The sequence below is a fragment of the Sus scrofa genome, chromosome 12, assembly GCF_054392235.1.
Source record: "Sus scrofa isolate SSC_HxYL_T2T_F1_AM1 chromosome 12, Sscrofa_HxYL_maternal_Yorkshire_Landrace_v2.0, whole genome shotgun sequence".
Taxonomy (NCBI): Eukaryota; Metazoa; Chordata; class Mammalia; order Artiodactyla; family Suidae; genus Sus; species Sus scrofa.
In genome coordinates this window covers 54,874,341-54,891,686 of record NC_139394.1, presented here as the reverse complement: position 1 = coordinate 54,891,686, position 17,346 = coordinate 54,874,341, and the positions used below count along the sequence as shown (strand labels likewise).

Genomic DNA, 17,346 nt, shown 5'->3' with positions numbered 1-17,346 from the left:
TTTCCTTTTTAAAAGAGAATTTTGCCTATGGGGTAACTTACATAGGGGATTTCAGCTCTTGTATCTCAGCAAAATGCCTGGCAAAAGTATTTTTTGACTACTTTTCTACCTTTTTTTTTTTTTTTTTTTTTTGGTCTTTTTAGGGCCACCCCCATAGCGTATGGAAGTACCCAGGCTATGGGTCAAATCGGATCTCTAGCTGTCAGCCTACACCACAGCCACAGCAATGCAGTTCCTTAACCCACTGAGCAAGGCTAAGGATCGAACCTGCATCCTCATGATACTAGTTTGGTTCGTTAACACTGAGCCACAATGGGAACTCCTACCGTATCAATTTGTTGTTGTTGTTTTTTCCATTTTTGGCTGCCCTTTGACATATGGAGTTCCCGAGTCAGGGATCAGATCCAAGCCACAGTTGCGAGCTAAGCTGCAGCTGCAGCTGCAGCAATGCCAGATCCTTAACCTACTGTGCTGGGCCAAGGATTGAACATAGGTCCCAGTGCTCCCAAGGCTGCCGATCCTGTTGCGCCACATTGGGAACTCCCATATTTAGCTTTTAAAAACATATTATAGACAAAGCATTACATTCAAAATTAAAAATTAGTATTTGAGATTGTAAAAGGAGTTTGCATAAAATCACTTGGTGTTACTTTTATACCCACAGAAAGAATGGAGAGAAGACAGAAATGGAGAATTCAAAAGGAAAGTCGCCCGCTGTGTAAGAAAAAGCCAAGAGACTGCTTTTGAGTGACATTTATTCAACAGCTGTAACTTCACTTATTTCAGGGTAAGTTCATTTAAAAAATCATACTGTTCTTTTGCTGGTGGTTTTTTTTGTTTGTTTGCTTGTTTGTTTGTTTGTTTGTTTTGTCTTTTTTGCTATTTCTTGGGCCACTCCCGTGGTATATGGAGGTTCCCAGGCCTAGGGGTCCAATCAGATCTGTAGCCACCGGCCTACGCCAGAGCCACAGCAACGCGGGATCCGAGCCGCGTCTGCAACCTACACCACAGCTCACGGCAACGCCGGATTGTTAACCCACTGAGCAAGGGCAGGGACCGACCCTGCAACCTCATGGTTCCTAGTCGGATTCGTTAACCACTGCGCCACGACGGGAACTCCTGGTGTTTTTTTTTTATTATTATTATTATTTTATTTTTTGTCTTTTTGCCATTTCTTGGGCTGCTCCTGTGGCATATGGAGGTTCCCAGGCTAGGGGTTGAATCGGAGCTGTAGCCACCGGCCTGCACCACAGCTACAGCAACTCGGGGATCCGAGCTGCGTCTGCAACCTACACCACAGCTCCGGCAATGCCAGATCCTTAACCCACTGATTGAGGCCAGGGATCGAACCCACAGCCTCATGGTTCCTGGTTGGATTTGTTAACCATTGTGCCACAATGGGAACTCCTTTTGCTGGTGTTTTTTTGTTTTTGGGGTTTTTTTTTTTGGCCATACCTGGGGCACATGAAAGTTCTCGGGCCAGGGATTGAACCTATACCACAGCAGCAACCCAAGCCACTGCAGTGACAATGCCAGATCCTTAACGCCCTATGCCACAAGAGAACTGCTCTTCTGCTTTTTTGTAAATGTTGTAAATGTTTTTAGAAATTGTGTGATTTGGGTATTTGAATTGCCTTTTTTTTTTCTTTCATTTGCTTTATTTTTTAATGATAGCATCCAGGATTCTTTTGTTAATTGTTTTGCATTTTCCTTTGTTAAATCCAGCTGTTTTTAGATATTCCATGTTAAACTGGGCGTTTGTATGGTAGCATGATATCAGGGCCAGTAGAAAAAATTTTGCTTTTATCGTATACCATCTGTCCACAAGTCTTTCTTGAGTGTAGCAAGGAGTCAAAGATAGAACGTGCCCATCTGGCTTAGAAGAGGCCCTGGTGTAGATGAATTGATCAAGTATGTGATATTTATTTAGTTTCTTTTTTAAAATTAAATATTGAGGTGATAAAACCTATTTGTGAAACGTAGCATCTAAAAAAAATCAGAAAATCTGATATATCCCTCTACCTGCCACCTATTTTAAGAAAAAGGAAAAAGTGTTTTGTTTGGGCAGTTTTTGATTTGGTGTAAAATGGTATGTCATTATGGATGTGTGTGTTGCCCTAGTTTTTATGCAGTTGCATATAGTGTCATGTGTTTTGACCCTTGACGTTTTCCTTTGTGAAATGCCTTTTCTGGTCTTCAATGTTTTTCAGTTAGGTTATTGATTTGTATCATCATCAAATAGCATCACTTATGTATGCTGTCTTTTAATGAACAGAGGTACTTAATTTTAACGCTGTTGAATTTATTAATTCTTTCCTTTGTGGCTTTTACTTTTTGTGTCTTTCTTCCCTGCCATTAGAACGCTACAATTATATATTGTCTTCTAAAAGTTTTATAGTTCTGCCTTTCACAAATGTGTTGAATTCACTGAAATTGTTTGGCTTATGGTGTGAGGTAGGACTTCAACTTACCTTTTGATACCCATGTATTACTGTTGGCTGAATCATTTATTGACAAGTCCATCTTTTTGCCATTGATAACACAGTGTCGGTTGTGTTACAAACTAAATTTCCCAGTATGTTTTGCTCTGTTTCTGACCTTTCTATGTTTCATTGATTGGCTTGTCTATCCTTGAACTGGTATTATACTGTCTTAATCTTTACTTGTGATTTTTATGATTAGGTATCAGACACAAAAGTGCAAATCAGAAGTAAAGCTAAATCTACCCATCACTCATTCTGTTTTCATGTTTGCTATGTCTCTTTCTGAAAAGGTACCTATCTACTTTTAGATCTCGTTACAATAACCTGAAATGCTGAAAATTAACCTTAATTCTGTGTTACCAGCCTGTAATAACACTAACCTTGCCGTCTTAAAATTACTTGTTTTTTTACCATCTTGTTTCTATCCGTCTTGTTTAGTTTTCCTTAGTTCTGTCCTGATATCATTATCATTATATCTGATACCTCCTTTACATCTAGTCCATGGTCCACACCTTTTTTTTTCTCTTGCTTTCTACCACTGTAGTCAAGTTCTTGTTACTGCACTATTGCCTTAGTCTGCTGGTATTGGACATCTTTCATGTCTGCTTCCATGTCATCCGTCCTAGGAATTTGTCCTTGACACAACTGCCATGTTGGTTTTCACAGAGCTCAGGTCATTGCATTGGTTCTTTTAGGGATGACTCTGACAATATCCCATGAACAACAAACACCTCATGGCTTATTTTCCTTTTCCGTACCATTTTCCAGTCCCCAAAGAGTTTGCAAACAACAAAAAATTGAAGAGGAACAAAATAACAAATATTGAAGCCTAAGCATCTATGTGATTTTACTGTATAAATAGTACTTTATAGAAGTTCCCATCATGGCTCAGTGGTAACAAGCCCAGCTAGTATCCACTAGAATGTGGGTTTGATCCCAAGCCTCGCTCAGAGGATTAAGGATCCAGCATTGCTGTGAGCTGTGGTGTAGGTCGCAGATGCAACTTGGATCTGGCTTTGCTATGTCTGTGGTGTAGGCCAGTAGCTATAGCTCCAATTAGACCCCTAGCCTGGGAACTTCCACATGCCTCGGTTGCAGCCCTAAAAAGATTCCCCCCCCCCCACCGCCAGAAAAAGTTCTTTATAAATTTAGGAAATAACAAAGAATTTTATTATATTTACCTTGGTATTGCAAATTAACTAAATACATACAAATGAAGTGTCCCAGACCAGTTTTGTCAGAGATTGTGATTATATATTATTTCCTTTGTTAGTGGAGTTAATTTATACTTGATCATAACAAACACGTCTTTGAAGTATATGCTTATCAAGGATTAAGTTCCCTTAAAAAGATGGAGGCAAAAAATAATGCTGAATCAAAATACTTCATTGGAGGAGTGCCCCTTGTGGCTCAGTGGAAATGAACCTAACTAGGAACCATGAGGTTGCGGGTTCCATCCCTGGCCTTGCTCAGTGGGTTAAGGATCTGGCCATGAGCTGTGGTGTAGGTCGCAGATGTGGCTCAGATCCCGAGTTGCTGTGGCTGTGGCCTGGGCTGGCGGCTACAGCTCCTGTGAGACTGCTAGCCTGGGAAGCTCTATATGCGGTGGGTATGGCCCTAAAAGGCAAAAAAAAACAAAACAAAACGAAACAAAAACAAACCTTCATTGGAGTTTCCATTGTGGCTCAGTATGTCATCGTGTCTATGAGGATGCAGGTTTGATCCCTGGCTTTGTTCAGTGGGTTAAGGATTTCATGTTGTCATGATCTGCAGCGTAGGTCACCGATGCAGCTCAGATCCAGTGATGCTGTGGCAGTGGCATAGTTCAGCAGCTGTAGCTCTGATTCAACCCCTAGCCCAGGAAATTCCATATGCTGTAGGTGGGATTGTAAAAAGAAATAATAAAAAGTGTGATTTTAACATTAAGCCAGAAATAGTGTATGCTTATAAAATGTACATGACTTTTTAAAGTCAGCACCATTTATTTCAAGTGTTGCACAGGTGATTCAGCTTCACATTTGTCTTTCTAGAGAAAGAAACAATAAACTTGCCTTTTCCATACCAAGGCCTTTTCTCTGTTAGAAATACATTTTATTCAAAGGGGAAAATAGATTTTTTTCTATTCCTACTGAAGAAGTTAGTGTCATTTAAAGCTGGGTCCTCAGAGTTGCTGTCATGGCACAGCGGAAACAAATGCGACTAGGAACCATGAGGTTGGGGGTTCGATCCCTGGCCTTGCTCAGTGGATTAAGGATCCGGTGTTGCTGTGAGCTGTGGTGTAGGTCGCAGAAGCAGCTCGGGTCCTGTGTTGCTGTGGTGGTGGTGTAGGCCAGCAGCTGTAGCTCCCATTCACCTGCTAGCCTGGAACCCTCCATATGCCTAGGGTGTGGCCCTAAAGAGCAAAAATAAATAAATAAATAAATAAAGCTGGGTCCTCACTGTTTAAAGGCTCAAGGAATTCCCTGGTGGCTCAGTGGATTAAGGATCTGGGGTTGTCACTGTTGTGGCTTGGTGCTAGTTCAGTCCCCAGCCCCAGAACTTCTACATTCCACAGGTGAGGCCAAATAACTAAATAAATCTTTTTTTTTTTTTTTTTAAAGGAGGCTTGATTGCCTGATTTTTTTGGTAGTTAATGACTTTCTATAGTTCAGTTCTCTCTGGAGTATTTTTCTTGAAAACCTCACATGGAAAGTTTTAAATGGCTCTTTTGTTGCCCTGAAATTTCTTGTTCATATCATAGGGGATTGATTACTCCAGTGCCCAAACTCTATACCCAGTTGTCTTTTCAGTCCAGAGAGGTTAATTAGCCAGGGATTAATTTGAATGTGGTATATAGTCTTTAGAAAAACATTCAAGTAACATAACCTAGAAGTTACAGTCTATTCATAACAATGTCTCTTGAGTACAGTCTGTGTTTTTAGATTTTCTAATAAAACGTGTGCACATATATATATTTGTGTGCAAATGATAGAACCTGATGCTGGTGAAGTTGGTATATTCATATTTGGTGGATTCAGTGCTTTGCTGGGGACCATTTACATTGATATGAGACCTTTGGAAAGAAATAGTTGTTCTTCTCAGAAGTTGTCTTAAATTAGGGAAATGGCCATGTGTTCAGCCATAGATAAGCCCATTGCTTGCTTCAACAGAGGTTAAAACTAGTGTTTTCCTAACCTTTTGAACAAGAAACCCTGTCACTTAGTCATTAGCCTCGTGGTCTTGTCTCACTTTTCTCTATAAAATGGGGGAAACTCCTTCATGTGGTGTTTAAGAGTATTAGATGAGATGAGTTGTAAAAACTCTTTGTACAGTGCTTGGCACGTAACATGCATGGAGGAGGTTAAGGATCTGGCGTTTGCCATGAGCTGTGGTATAGGTCGAGGATTTGGCTTGGATCTAGTGTTGGTTGTAGCTGTGACATAGGTAGGTAGCTACAGCTCTGATTCGACCCCTAGCCTGGGAACTTCCATAAGATGTGGGTACGGCCCTAAAAAGACCAAAAAAAAAAAAAAAAAAAAAGGCAAAGCAGCAGCAGAAGAAAGCACTCAATAAGGCAGTAGTTTTTTGTTTGTTTGTTTTTGTCTTTGTCTTTTTCGGGCCGCACCCTTGGCATATGGAGGTTCCCAGGCTGGGGTCTAATCGGAGCTATTGCTGCAGGCCTATGCCAGAGCCACAGCAGTGCCAGATCCTTAATCCACTGAGCGAGGCCAGGGATTGAACCCTCAACCTCATGGTTCCTACTCAGATTCACTTCCGATAAGGTGGTAGTTTTTATTTAGATACGGTTCCTGACTTCTTGGCTAGTTGAAGACCTGAGAGCAGCAGACACAGAATAATAGGAAATATTTAAAATGAAATGAATAATTTGTTTCCCAAGAAATAAAATAAAAATGAAAATTTCTAATCAATTCATTTATAAATTCACTGTATAATGCTGTTTTCTTTCTTGTAGGTCTCCAATGAGAAACATGGCACTGTTTTTCCTGCACTCTACCCACCTATTGCTGGACTTCTGATGTAACAAGTTGGCAAACACTGGCTGGAACTGGGCTGCAATAAAACATGCCAGTATCAATGCTGACAAGAGCCTAACAAGTGCCAACTTACAGATGATTACGCATTTTGAATTCTAATGAACTGTTTTAACCTTCAGGAAGAATTGTAAAGACCTGTACATAGCACAACATGATCCGGATAATATATATACTGTTCATGTACATCCACAAATACACCTTGTACCAAATAATGCTTTCTTGTAGTAGAATAAGAATCGTGTAAATTCTCAAAGATTTTAGCAGGTTTTCTTTCCCTATTCATTGTTTCTTATCAGTTTAAAAAAAAAAAAAAAACTCCTTAAAGCATGTCAGATGAAGAGCAATTAGGATTAAAAGTATCCATTTAATTTCCTTTAAACCATTGAGGCTTCATTAAACTCTTTTCACTTACTAAACTTTTGTATCTTCTTTGTTTTGACACACTCCCCTTTGCTTTTATCTCTTCTCTCTGCCAGGAAGTTTTCAAGTCAGTTCAAATACTGAACTACTCAATAAGCAACTACTTGATTTTTACTGATGACTTCAGGGGAATGGTCATCACTAGGTGCTTTGTCCCTTTTGTATTACACTCGCACCCATCTCTTGGATTGGATGTAGCAATAACATTTTTTGTTGTTGAGAGCTCTTGAATTTAGTCATTATCCCCAAGAACTAAAAGGAGTTGGTTCTGAATTCAATTCAGATTTCAAATGACCGAAATTTATCCCGAACAATGCAAAATCCAGGTTTTATTTTTGCCCTTCAGTTGTCTAATGTGAAGGTTGGATGAATATAGCATGCACAGCTACAGGCTTTCTATTTAGCTTCTGGGTTTGCTATTAAAAATGCTGTTTACCCTCATTCCCTTCTCCTCAGCCCTTCATATTTCTTTGCCTCTCTTCTTCTATACTGCAGATTTTTTCCCACCTATTGTACAAAGAAATTGCGATGTATATTTTCATGTAATTTGATTTTGGAATTCTGTCACCTTATGTAGTGAGTTCTTCCAAAATATAATTTTTTTCCAATAATTGTCAAGTTGTTGGCTTTTATTGTATTGAATGAAGGTTATAATACTGAGTGCCAGAGAAGTGCAGTTTAGAGAAATCTCAGGTTGATTCCTTATGCAAACAAACTTAATACTTGAAAATCACTTGGCCATGGCAGTATATGTATTGGACTCTATATAGATTCTTATATGAATCTCAAAGCAATATAGGGATATAAATGCTCTGTTTGCTATTGACATATTCTGTCACTGACATAGTGCACTTGGATTTTATTAATGTTTGAGCATAAGTATATTTCATAAATTTTCTAAAACAGCATCAGGAAATGGTAAAATGAGCATGTACGGTGTTGAAGGCGGGCCCAGGTCTCTCTGTGTTTGGTGTAGGGTTGGGACTAGGAAGTAGTCTTTGGTATATAAGGGACAGAACTTGAGACAGTACCAGATGGAACATGGCATTTGTGAGAATCAGGGATGCATCTCTGCTTTGTGGGATTTGAAAAAATGCTTTGGCAGAAGAGGGAAAGGATTCCCCCAAGTAGCCGGTACTTTATAAATTTTGCATGTCTTTTTTTAAGCAAAATAATTGAGGATATAGTTACAGTAAAGAGTGTTTTTTCTAAGGCTCAGTCTGTTCTTCACTCTGAAGCATTATAAAAACCCATAAATGTGTAATGACTGAATGTGAAATTGTTTGATTCATTGCAGCCCAACTTTTTTCAAGAACTTCGCTTGTGACTTTATTTTTGCAAAGACTGAAAATTGTTGCCCCTATGTTCCAGTACTGCATAACCTACCTGGGACTTTGAAACCCTTTTGTTTTAAATCAGAAGTCGTTCACATGATGGTTGTCTGTGGCAAGATGGAGTCTGAATTTTGCTCCCCTGTTGCTGTAATTCAGCTAGCCATCAGTTGAGTTAAAACCTGGGATTTGACTCTTTAGGGAGGAGCAAATATCCTAGTACTCAGGGACAGCTATTCTTTAAGTGCCACTTTAATGCAGTTACTTTGGTTTAACCATGTGTGTTTAGGGCTAGATCTAGGGGAGTAGAAGGAGAACCAGGAGCGAGTGCACGTCTCTTCACACTTTTCCACCCGGTGCCCTGACCCTGCTACATATCTTTGAAATACAGGCCTCCGTAGATGTCTTTTTCTCTGTCAGAGGTGTCATCTGTGCCTTTCCCAGTGTTCATCTGACAGTGAATCTCAATGCCTCTACATTTGATGTTAAACCACACTCAGGTGACACTGATCCATGTGGCTCTTGTCCCGGTGGTGCCTCATCGTTAGTATGAGGACAGTTCTCTCTTGCTTTAGGAAAAGGTTTTTTCTCCCTGACCTTGTGCCAACTATCAGCAACACCTACATCATCTTATGGATTGTAGGACTGTTGCCTATTTTCCTAAACTCCTTCCAAGTTCTTACAAAGGCTTATCTATTTTTGTGTTCATAATGGGATGGACGATTTCAGTGGCTTTCTGGCCTCCTTTTGTGAGTTTAAAATCCAAATGAGGTTGGTTTCCTTGTCATTACAAGGTAATATCTTTGTGAGGTTATTCCACTGGTTATGCGATCACTTGGGTGTCACAGTATCTTTAATGGCCTTCATTCTTGGTTGTGAAATTTCATTTTATATGCTCATTCACCCTCTACAAATCTACCCACTTTGGGTTGTGGTGCCTGTGTATCTTTGCCCGTCTGGTCTCCAGTTGGTGGAATTACCTTTTTTGTACTGCCACTTCTCAGCATCTTTGAAATTTGACATAATGTTGCTTCATTCCAGTTTTTTTTTTCCTTTAGTTTTTGTAATGTGTTGATTGTATTTAACTATGTGAGTTCTGTTGTGATGTTTACTGTATTGTAAAGCACCTTGATCATGTGATGGGTGCTCTATAAATCAATAAATGATGACTTAGAGGCTGTATCATGAGCTATTTTGGTTTTAGGATGCAGGTCCCCAAAGCAAGTTGTGGGACTCTTTCTATATAAACAGCACACCATACCAAAGGATTCACAGGGGAATTTTGATAAAGAATTTTAAAAATTTCGTTTAAAGAAGGAACCAGAGTTTCTATGCATGCTGATTTAGAACCTTAAATAAAATGAGCACATGTTAGAGCATTACTGGGGATTTTTTCTTTGGCTTAGATTGGCTCTGCCATGAAGATAAGCTGAAAAGTGAAGAACCCAGACTCAGATGTGAACTGGAGGAGACCACAGGCACCATCTCAAACACCACCTTCCCTCCTCTAAACTGATGGGCAGACTTGGCCCAGATAACTGCCCAGTATCACTTAAGAAGTTAGTGGCAAGCGAGGCCAAGACTGAGTACTCCCCCCCCCCCATTATTTCCTTATTTTTTTTCCCTTAAAATTTTCCAAATTAAAATCCTTTTTTATAGAGGACTGCAAACCCCAGCAGGATTCAGGATGTCAATATTCAGCTTTTCACCCTGCATCCTTACGTATGTTGTATACGGATTTAGTGTTAGGTGTTGAAAGCTCGTCTGTCTTGATAGCAGTTGCCAATGGTTTGAAGGCTTCTTCCTTAAAACTTGAGAAAAGGGAGTTCCCGTCGTGGCGCAGTGGTTAACGAATCCCACTAGGAACCATGAGGTTGCAGGTTCTATCCCTGGCCTTGCTCAGTGGGTTAAGGATCCGGCGTTGCCATGAGCTGTGGTGTAGGTCGCAGACACGGCTCGGATCTGGTGTTGCTGTGGCTGTGGTGTAGGCCGGTGGCTACAGCTCCGATTTGACCCCTAGCCTGGGAACCTCCATGTGCCAAGGGAGTGGCCCAAGAAATGGCAGAAAGACAAAAAAAAAAAAAAAAAATTAAGAACATGGAGTAAGAGCTCTCAATCACTAGAAGAAAATCCTCCTTCAGAGCAGTTTGGGGAAAATGGGGGCCTATTTTCAGAGTGTAACTTTCCTGATAAATATATTTGAAATAAAACAATTCTAGGAGTTCCCGTCGTGGCGCAGTGGTTAACGAATCCGACTAGGAACCATGAGGTTGCGGGTTCGATCCATGCCCTTGCTCAGTGGGTTAACGATCCGGCGTTGCCGTGAGCTGTGGTGTAGGTTGCAGACGCGGCTCGGATCCTGCGTTGCTGTGGCTCTGGCGTAGGCTGGTGGCTACAGCTCCGATTCAACCCCTAGCCTGGGAACCTCCATATGCCCAAAGAAATAGCAAAAAGACAAAAAAAAAAAAAAAGAAAAAACAATTCTAGAATGGTCTAAATGATGTCCCTCGACTTGAAATGGTTTTAAGCATAATCACCTACTCAAGGTGTGGAGCAAAGTGATTTGCGTGCCTTTTCCGATGCAAATGAACAGTTTTTAACTGTGTCTACTGTTTGCAAGGCTTTGAAGGAACTGGTTGATTTTCTTCCTTCATAAAATAGGGTTGGTAACACCTCACCACATTAAACTTTTTTCCTTTTTCTGGAGGACTGCAAACACAAACAGGATTCAGTTTGCAGAGGAAGTTATTTCCAGGATAAGGTATTTTTGGTTGTTCAGTTTCGGATGGTATAACCTGCCTGCCACGATAGTTCTAGGCTTCTTGTCTCAAGTGTGCACACCCCACTGAGCTGCACTGAGCTGCCCTGAAACAGTGAAAAAGTCTGAACCCTATTCACAGAGGTGGAATAAACCGAAGGAGAAAAGACAAGCTCTTACAAAAGGCAGCCGGACACATCTTAGACAAAGAAGCTGCCCAGGAAGCCATAGAGCTAAGGTACTTGGTTTTCCCTTACTAGTAGTCTCCATCACGAACAAATAAAGTAGTACTGTGTGTCAGCAACAAGGGATCCAAGTCATGTCTGAGAACTGCACCACTGCTCACAGCAATGCTGGATCTTTTTTTTTTTTTTTTTTTTTTTTTTTTGTCTTTTTGCCATTTCTTGGGCCGCTCTCGCGGCATATGGAGGTTCCAAGGCCAGGGGTCTAATCGGAGCTGTAGCCACTGGCCTACGCCAGAGCCACAGCACACAGCAACGCAGGATCCGAGCCGCGTCTGCGACCTACACCACAGCTCACGGCAACGCCAAAACCGTGACCCACTGAGCAAGGGCAGGGACCGAACCCGCAACCTCATGGTTCCTAGTCGGATTCGTTAACCACTGTGCCATGACGGGAACTCCCAATGCTGGATCTTTAACCCACTGATCGAGGTCAGGGATCGAACCTGCATCCTCATGGATACTAGTCAGGTTCCTTAACCACTGCGCCACCTCAGGAACTCGGACATCTCCTTTATTCTTAATGAGCATCTTTGTGGCAGGCTTGTGCTAGATGTGTTTCATACAGGATTTAGTCAAATTCTTAAAGGGATCTTCCAAGTAATAGGTTCTCATGCAGAAACAGGTTCAAGTTAATTTCTGAAGACTGACTGGAAAGCAAGTAAATTGCAGGGTTAGGATCCGGTTTCATGACCGCCCTTACATACCGGGTGCCATTACCTGTAACCTCAGGAATTTTTTTTTTTTTTTTTTTGGTCTTTTTTCTAGGGCCACACCCACAGCATATGGAGGTTCCCAGGCTAGGGGTCCAATCGGAGCTGTAGCTGCCGGCCTACGCCAGAGCCACAGCAACGCCAGATCCGAGCCACATCTGGGACCTATACCACAGCTCACAGCAAAGCCAGATCCTTGACATACTGAGTGAGGCCAGGGATCGAACCCTCAACCTCATGGTTCCTAATCGGATTCACTAACCACTGAGCCATGACAGGAACTCTGCTCGGGAATATTTTTTCCAGGGTTATAGAGAGTGAAGACTGGTACGTGAACCCAATTCACTGGACTACAAGTTTAGTGGTTCCCTCGCTTTCCCCATTACCATGATGTGACACTGCTTCCCCACAGAGTCTGTTCCCCTATGCTCTTAAGGCAGGTAGCGTTTATCCCTTCCTGCTCTTCATGCTCCCTGTCTGAGACAAGTCCACACAAAGTTCCTCTAAATCAGACTACAAAACAGGAATTGGGTCCATGCTTTAGTGCTCAGATTTCTCAAAACATAACTAATGTAACTCCATCCAACCCTGTGGGTGTTGTAGTTCCCTGATTACTACAGATGCTTTATTTTACAGGATGGATTAAGAGGCCCTCTAGCTCAGGGATTTCAAGCCAGTAATGGTCAACTTAGAAGACAAGGGCCTAGACATGGGACAGGCATTGCTAAGAAGACTGCCTTCATCTCTGCCAGAGGGCTTTTTTCTCCCCCCCTATTTAGGGCCACACCCAGGCTAGTTCCCAGACTAGGGGTTGAATGGAGCTGCCGGCCTACACGGGATCCAGGATACGAGCCACATCTGTGACCTACACCACAGCTCACAGCAACACTGGATCCTTAACCCACTGAGCAAGGCCAGAGATCCAACCTGCGACCTCATGGATACTTGTTGGGTTCCAAACTCACTGAGCCATGATGGGAACTCCTAGAGGGCTTCTGGAAAGTGAAGTTGTGAGGGGGAGGTAGTGAAGCCCTTGAGTTGATTAACTCCCTCAAGGGGAGTTCTCATGAGCATCTAGATCTGTCAATTCTTACATGTGGCTCCTATAAGGGAGAGGCTCCCTGGTTTTCATCGGATTCTTTTTTTTTTTTTTTTTTTTCCGGTCTTTTTTGCCATTTCTTGGGCCGCTCCCACGGTATATGGAGGTTCCCAGGCTAGGGGTCGAATCGGAGCTGTAGCCTCCGGCCTACGCCAGAGCCTCAGCAACGCAGGATCCGAGCCGCGTCTGCCACCTACACCACAGCTCACAGCAACACTGGATCCTTAACCCACTGAGCAAGGCCAGGGACCGAACCCGCAACCTCATGGTTCCTAGTCGGATTCGTTAACCACTGAGCCACGACGGGAACTCCTCATCGGATTCTTGAAGGAGGTCATGATCCTCCAAATCATTAAGAACCATTGGTCCTGGTCCAACTCCCTCTTGAAATTTATGGAGAATCTGAGACGGCAGCATAAATCTTTTAGGGACTTGACCATGATCAACAAAAAAATCAGCTCCACAACCAAATCTGAATCCAGTTCTCCTGACTCCTGGTATAGCTCACAGCAACAGCTCATCAAACACTTTGAGCACTTACTATATGCCAGATGCTAGACTGGTGCTGGTGAGGCGAAGATGTCATATGATGCCAAACCAGACATCAGAACTTCCCAACCATTTTACGTTATGATCCAGGAAATTTGTAGGGCACTCTTAAAATATAAAACAGATGAGACTTCTTGTAGCCAGAGAAGACTATCTTGCTTGGCTACACTGATTTCCCCAGAGGCTCACCATCCAGCATGCCTATAAACCATTCTTGATGGGCAGGGAAGCTTTGAGCTAGGTGAGTCCTCATGCACCCTCCTTAACCTAAGTGTTGCTTCCTCAATGCAGCTCCTCTAAACACCTCCCAGCCCCTCCCTTCTCCTTTTTTTTTTTTTTTTTTTGCTTTTTAGGGCTGCATCCACAGCATATGGAGGTTCCCAGGCTAGAGGTCCAATCGGAGCTACAGCTGCTGGTCTACACCACAGCCACAGCAATGCAGGATCCAAGCCTTGATCCTTAACCCACTGAACGAGGCCAGGGATCGAACCTGCAACCTCATGGTTTCTAGTTGGATTCGTTTGCATCATACCATGATAGGAACTCCAGGAACTATTTTCCTGAGCACATCATTGTTCTTAGTCATTTCAATACTCCCTCCCCTTCTACTTCCGAGGTGTGTCTCAGCCAGAATCCCTCCCTCTTGCTCAAAATTTTAACCCTATGACCCCCGTTTCCATGATCTAACCCCAAATTCCCTCTCCATTTCACCTTGCTACTCAGTAATGCTTAATCCCGGCAGCACCTAACAATTTTCCAACTTCAGATCCTCTGCCTTTTCTGTTCTGACACCCTCATCCTGTTCTCAGATCCTTCCTTCAACATACCATCTCTTGCTCTTGGCTCTTTTCTAAGGCCACCGCTTCCCCTGCACTCCTTAACTGCTGATGCTTCTAGGAGTGGGTACAACCAGCATTCTTTTGATTCTCCTTTTGAGTAAAAATCTGTTTGGAAAGGTTTCATGCTATTCAGTTATATTTAGCCCTCTTTTTGGTTAAAGTCATCCCCGCATTCACTAAAGATTTTAGCACCTGGTAATAATAAATTCCATTATTTAATTCTTGCTTCTCACTTTCACTTCCACTACTGTATTCCATGGCTCTGTACTAGACTACTTTTTTGTCTCCTAATACTATTTAACTTAGGAACTTCATTTTACTGCCCTAACACAAGGCTCTCATAACCTTGTTTACACTGCCCTAGTCTTCAATAGTATAGAGACCTGCAATTTTATGGCTCTATCCAGTCTGCACTGGAGCTGTATTCTCACAGTTACTCTCGATTTCCTTTTGGCAATAAATCCCAAGCCCTGGGCAAAAGCTACAAACCATATTCTCTGCTTCTGCAGCCAGGTGGCTGAGTTCTGCTAGAAAAAACGTGAACCATCCACATCCACAGGAGACACTTGAACCCAGGCCTTTGGAAGGTCTTCTTCTGATTCCTCTCCCAAATTTTCTTCACTCTCTTTTGATTCCCTTGCCCATGAACTTCAACCACAAAATTGATGTCATCAAGCCATCGTCCAGAGAGTCTTCCCTCCTTCACATCTATCTGCATGCATGTTCTTGTTTCCTAACGTTTTAGTAGAAAACGGTGATTTGCCTGTAATTTACAGTTCCTTCTCCTAAATTCCTTCTGCGTTCGCCTGCAGGGCATCCCGCCTCCGCAGGGACCTTGAACCTTCATTAAAAGCCTTTCCCTATTCTTTGGCTCTTTTCTCTCAGCCTCTCACAGCTTGACAAATAAACCTAAAAACCAAGAAAATCCCTTTCTCGATCCTCTCACAGCCAAGTTTTCCCAAAGAATAGTCTGTGCTCGCTGCGTCCAACCTTTTCAGTGCCCTGCCTACGGCCTGGAAAAGGACAGAACCCAGCCAATGCTTGATAGGTCCGGAGGCTCGAAAGTACTAGGTGAGGGGAGACTGGCTTTGGGTTCTTCTTCCTGTGTCCAGATACGCCCTTCACTTTCATTCACTGCTCTTTCCTAATCTCGATCCCGCCCTCAGCCTGGGCTTCAGGACTCTCGCGAGACCTGGGGCCTCCGTTACGCGCCGCCCCGCCTGAGCAGCGCACTTCTCGCGAGGCTGAGGCAGGGCCGGGCCCGACATGGCGGAAGGTAGGGTTTTTGTGGAGCAGCGCGGGAAGGCGCGGAGCTGTGGGGGCGCTGCTGGTTGGGAGAAGCAGCCCTGGGAAGGAACGGCCGGGCGTGGTCGCTTGGGCACAGCGGGTCTCGCGAGCCTTCCTCTCCAGCCTCTGCCGGGCGCCTGGGGCTGGGGTCTTGAGCGCTATTCCTATGGCAACGCCCCTCCTGGCGTCCCGGACCCCACGGGACCGCGGCGAAGTGCGGCGCAGTTCGCGAGGCCCCTTGCCGGGAATGCGTGCAGCTGCGGAGATCCTGAGGAGGGCCGCCGGGGAGAGTCCTTTGATTACGGGCGGTGCTTGGGACTGCGGGGGAAGTGACCCTTCTCCTTAGGAAATCGAAACTGCTGTCCTGGCAGGTCCCGCATCCGGAAGGGGTACATCCCTCTCCTGCGGAAGAGCTTGGGACTCTAATCGGGGTGGAGTGTGGGGGTGAGCCGGGGCTGTCACTGCCCAACGCGCCCAGCGGGCGCGCGCTGTAGACTGTGGATGTCCCAGCAGCCCGGGGATTCGGGCCGGCCGGGATTCTCTCCCCAGGCTTACAGATGTGGACGGGAGGCGGGGGTTTGCTTGGTAGAGGAATTGAACAAGGTCACACTGCTTTTAAGAGATGTGCTATATCAGCCCCCGCCTCCTTTGCCTCTCAGTCCTTTCCTTACTCGCTTTTCAGGCATTCTCTTTATGACACTGCAGGTAAAGGCAGTTCGGCTTCTCAGGTTCTGTCTCCCTTAACTTAGCAATATTGGAATCCTTTATCATGAAAGCCTTGTACAGGTTGGAGGAGAAGAGGCCCAAAGATGGGGGTAAGCTGCCAGGGACCCTAAAGCGACGGGTCGAACCAGGCTAACTTGGTTCTCCTTTTCACCCCATGACTGGAGGAAAATACTCCTTATTTGACTAAATGTTTACTGAGTGACTGTATGGTACTGTTCCACCACCTGTCCTATTGGTTTTGAGCTAAGCTTTGTCTGAACCCATCTTTACTTGGATCTTAGATTTTAGGGGCATCTGACACTCTGCAGGCTTTTCTTATTTGGATTAAACTTGGCAGCAACCTTGTGAAGGAGGCCTGGTGTGGTGTGTTACTTGTACTTTCTTTTATTTATTTTTTTATGTCTGCACCCATGGCATGTGGAAGTTCCCAGGCCAGGGATTGAATCTGAGCAGCAGCTGTGACCTGTGTCACAGCCGCAGCATCGGCACATCCTTCCATCCACTGAGCTGGGCCAGCAATGGAACCCCAGCCTCTGCAGCCGTCTGGGCCACTGCAGTCATCTCCTTGACCCACTGCACCACAGCAGGAGCTCCCCTTGCCCTTTGTAGATAAAGGAATTGAGGCCAGAGTTCTAGAGATACCTGGGACTGACACCCACTTTTTGTCTGTTCTTTCTACCATGTTAGACCCCCTGAAGGAGGAAACATCAGAAAAATATTGTATGAAAGCAGAGGAAGACTAAAAGGAACAGAAAGAAAGCTAAGGTGTCCCCCGCAGCTGGTTTTTGGATAAATCACAGAACATTGTTTAACACAGCGGGCAGCCAGCGTAATGGAGCTTGTTGCCCAGAGCAGAGAGGTGGGG

General features: G+C 43.7%; 2 protein-coding genes across 12 annotated transcripts in view; both read left to right on the top strand.

The window, feature by feature from the left end:
• UBE2G1 (ubiquitin conjugating enzyme E2 G1) overlaps positions 1-9,450 on the top strand; it is an 84,741-nt gene extending 75,291 nt beyond the window's left edge. The window contains exons 5-6 of one of the 2 annotated variants that reach the window (XR_014821622.1): positions 665-827; positions 6,252-9,450. Coding sequence is in view for 1 of the 2 variants with exons in the window: in XM_021067700.2 (XP_020923359.1) it covers positions 665-751 (87 nt within the window). In the remaining variant the exon portion in view is untranslated. The remainder of the gene's footprint in view (positions 1-664; positions 828-6,251) is intronic. The other variant, XM_021067700.2, reaches the window with a different exon arrangement.
• A 6,264-nt stretch (positions 9,451-15,714) lies between these two features.
• ANKFY1 (ankyrin repeat and FYVE domain containing 1) overlaps positions 15,715-17,346 on the top strand; it is an 88,930-nt gene continuing 87,298 nt past the window's right edge. For all 10 annotated transcript variants that reach the window (XR_014821498.1, XR_014821497.1, XR_002337325.2 and 7 more), the window contains exon 1: positions 15,715-15,744. Coding sequence is in view for 1 of the 10 variants with exons in the window: in XM_013981229.3 (XP_013836683.2) it covers positions 15,735-15,744 (10 nt within the window). In the remaining 9 variants the exon portion in view is untranslated. The remainder of the gene's footprint in view (positions 15,745-17,346) is intronic.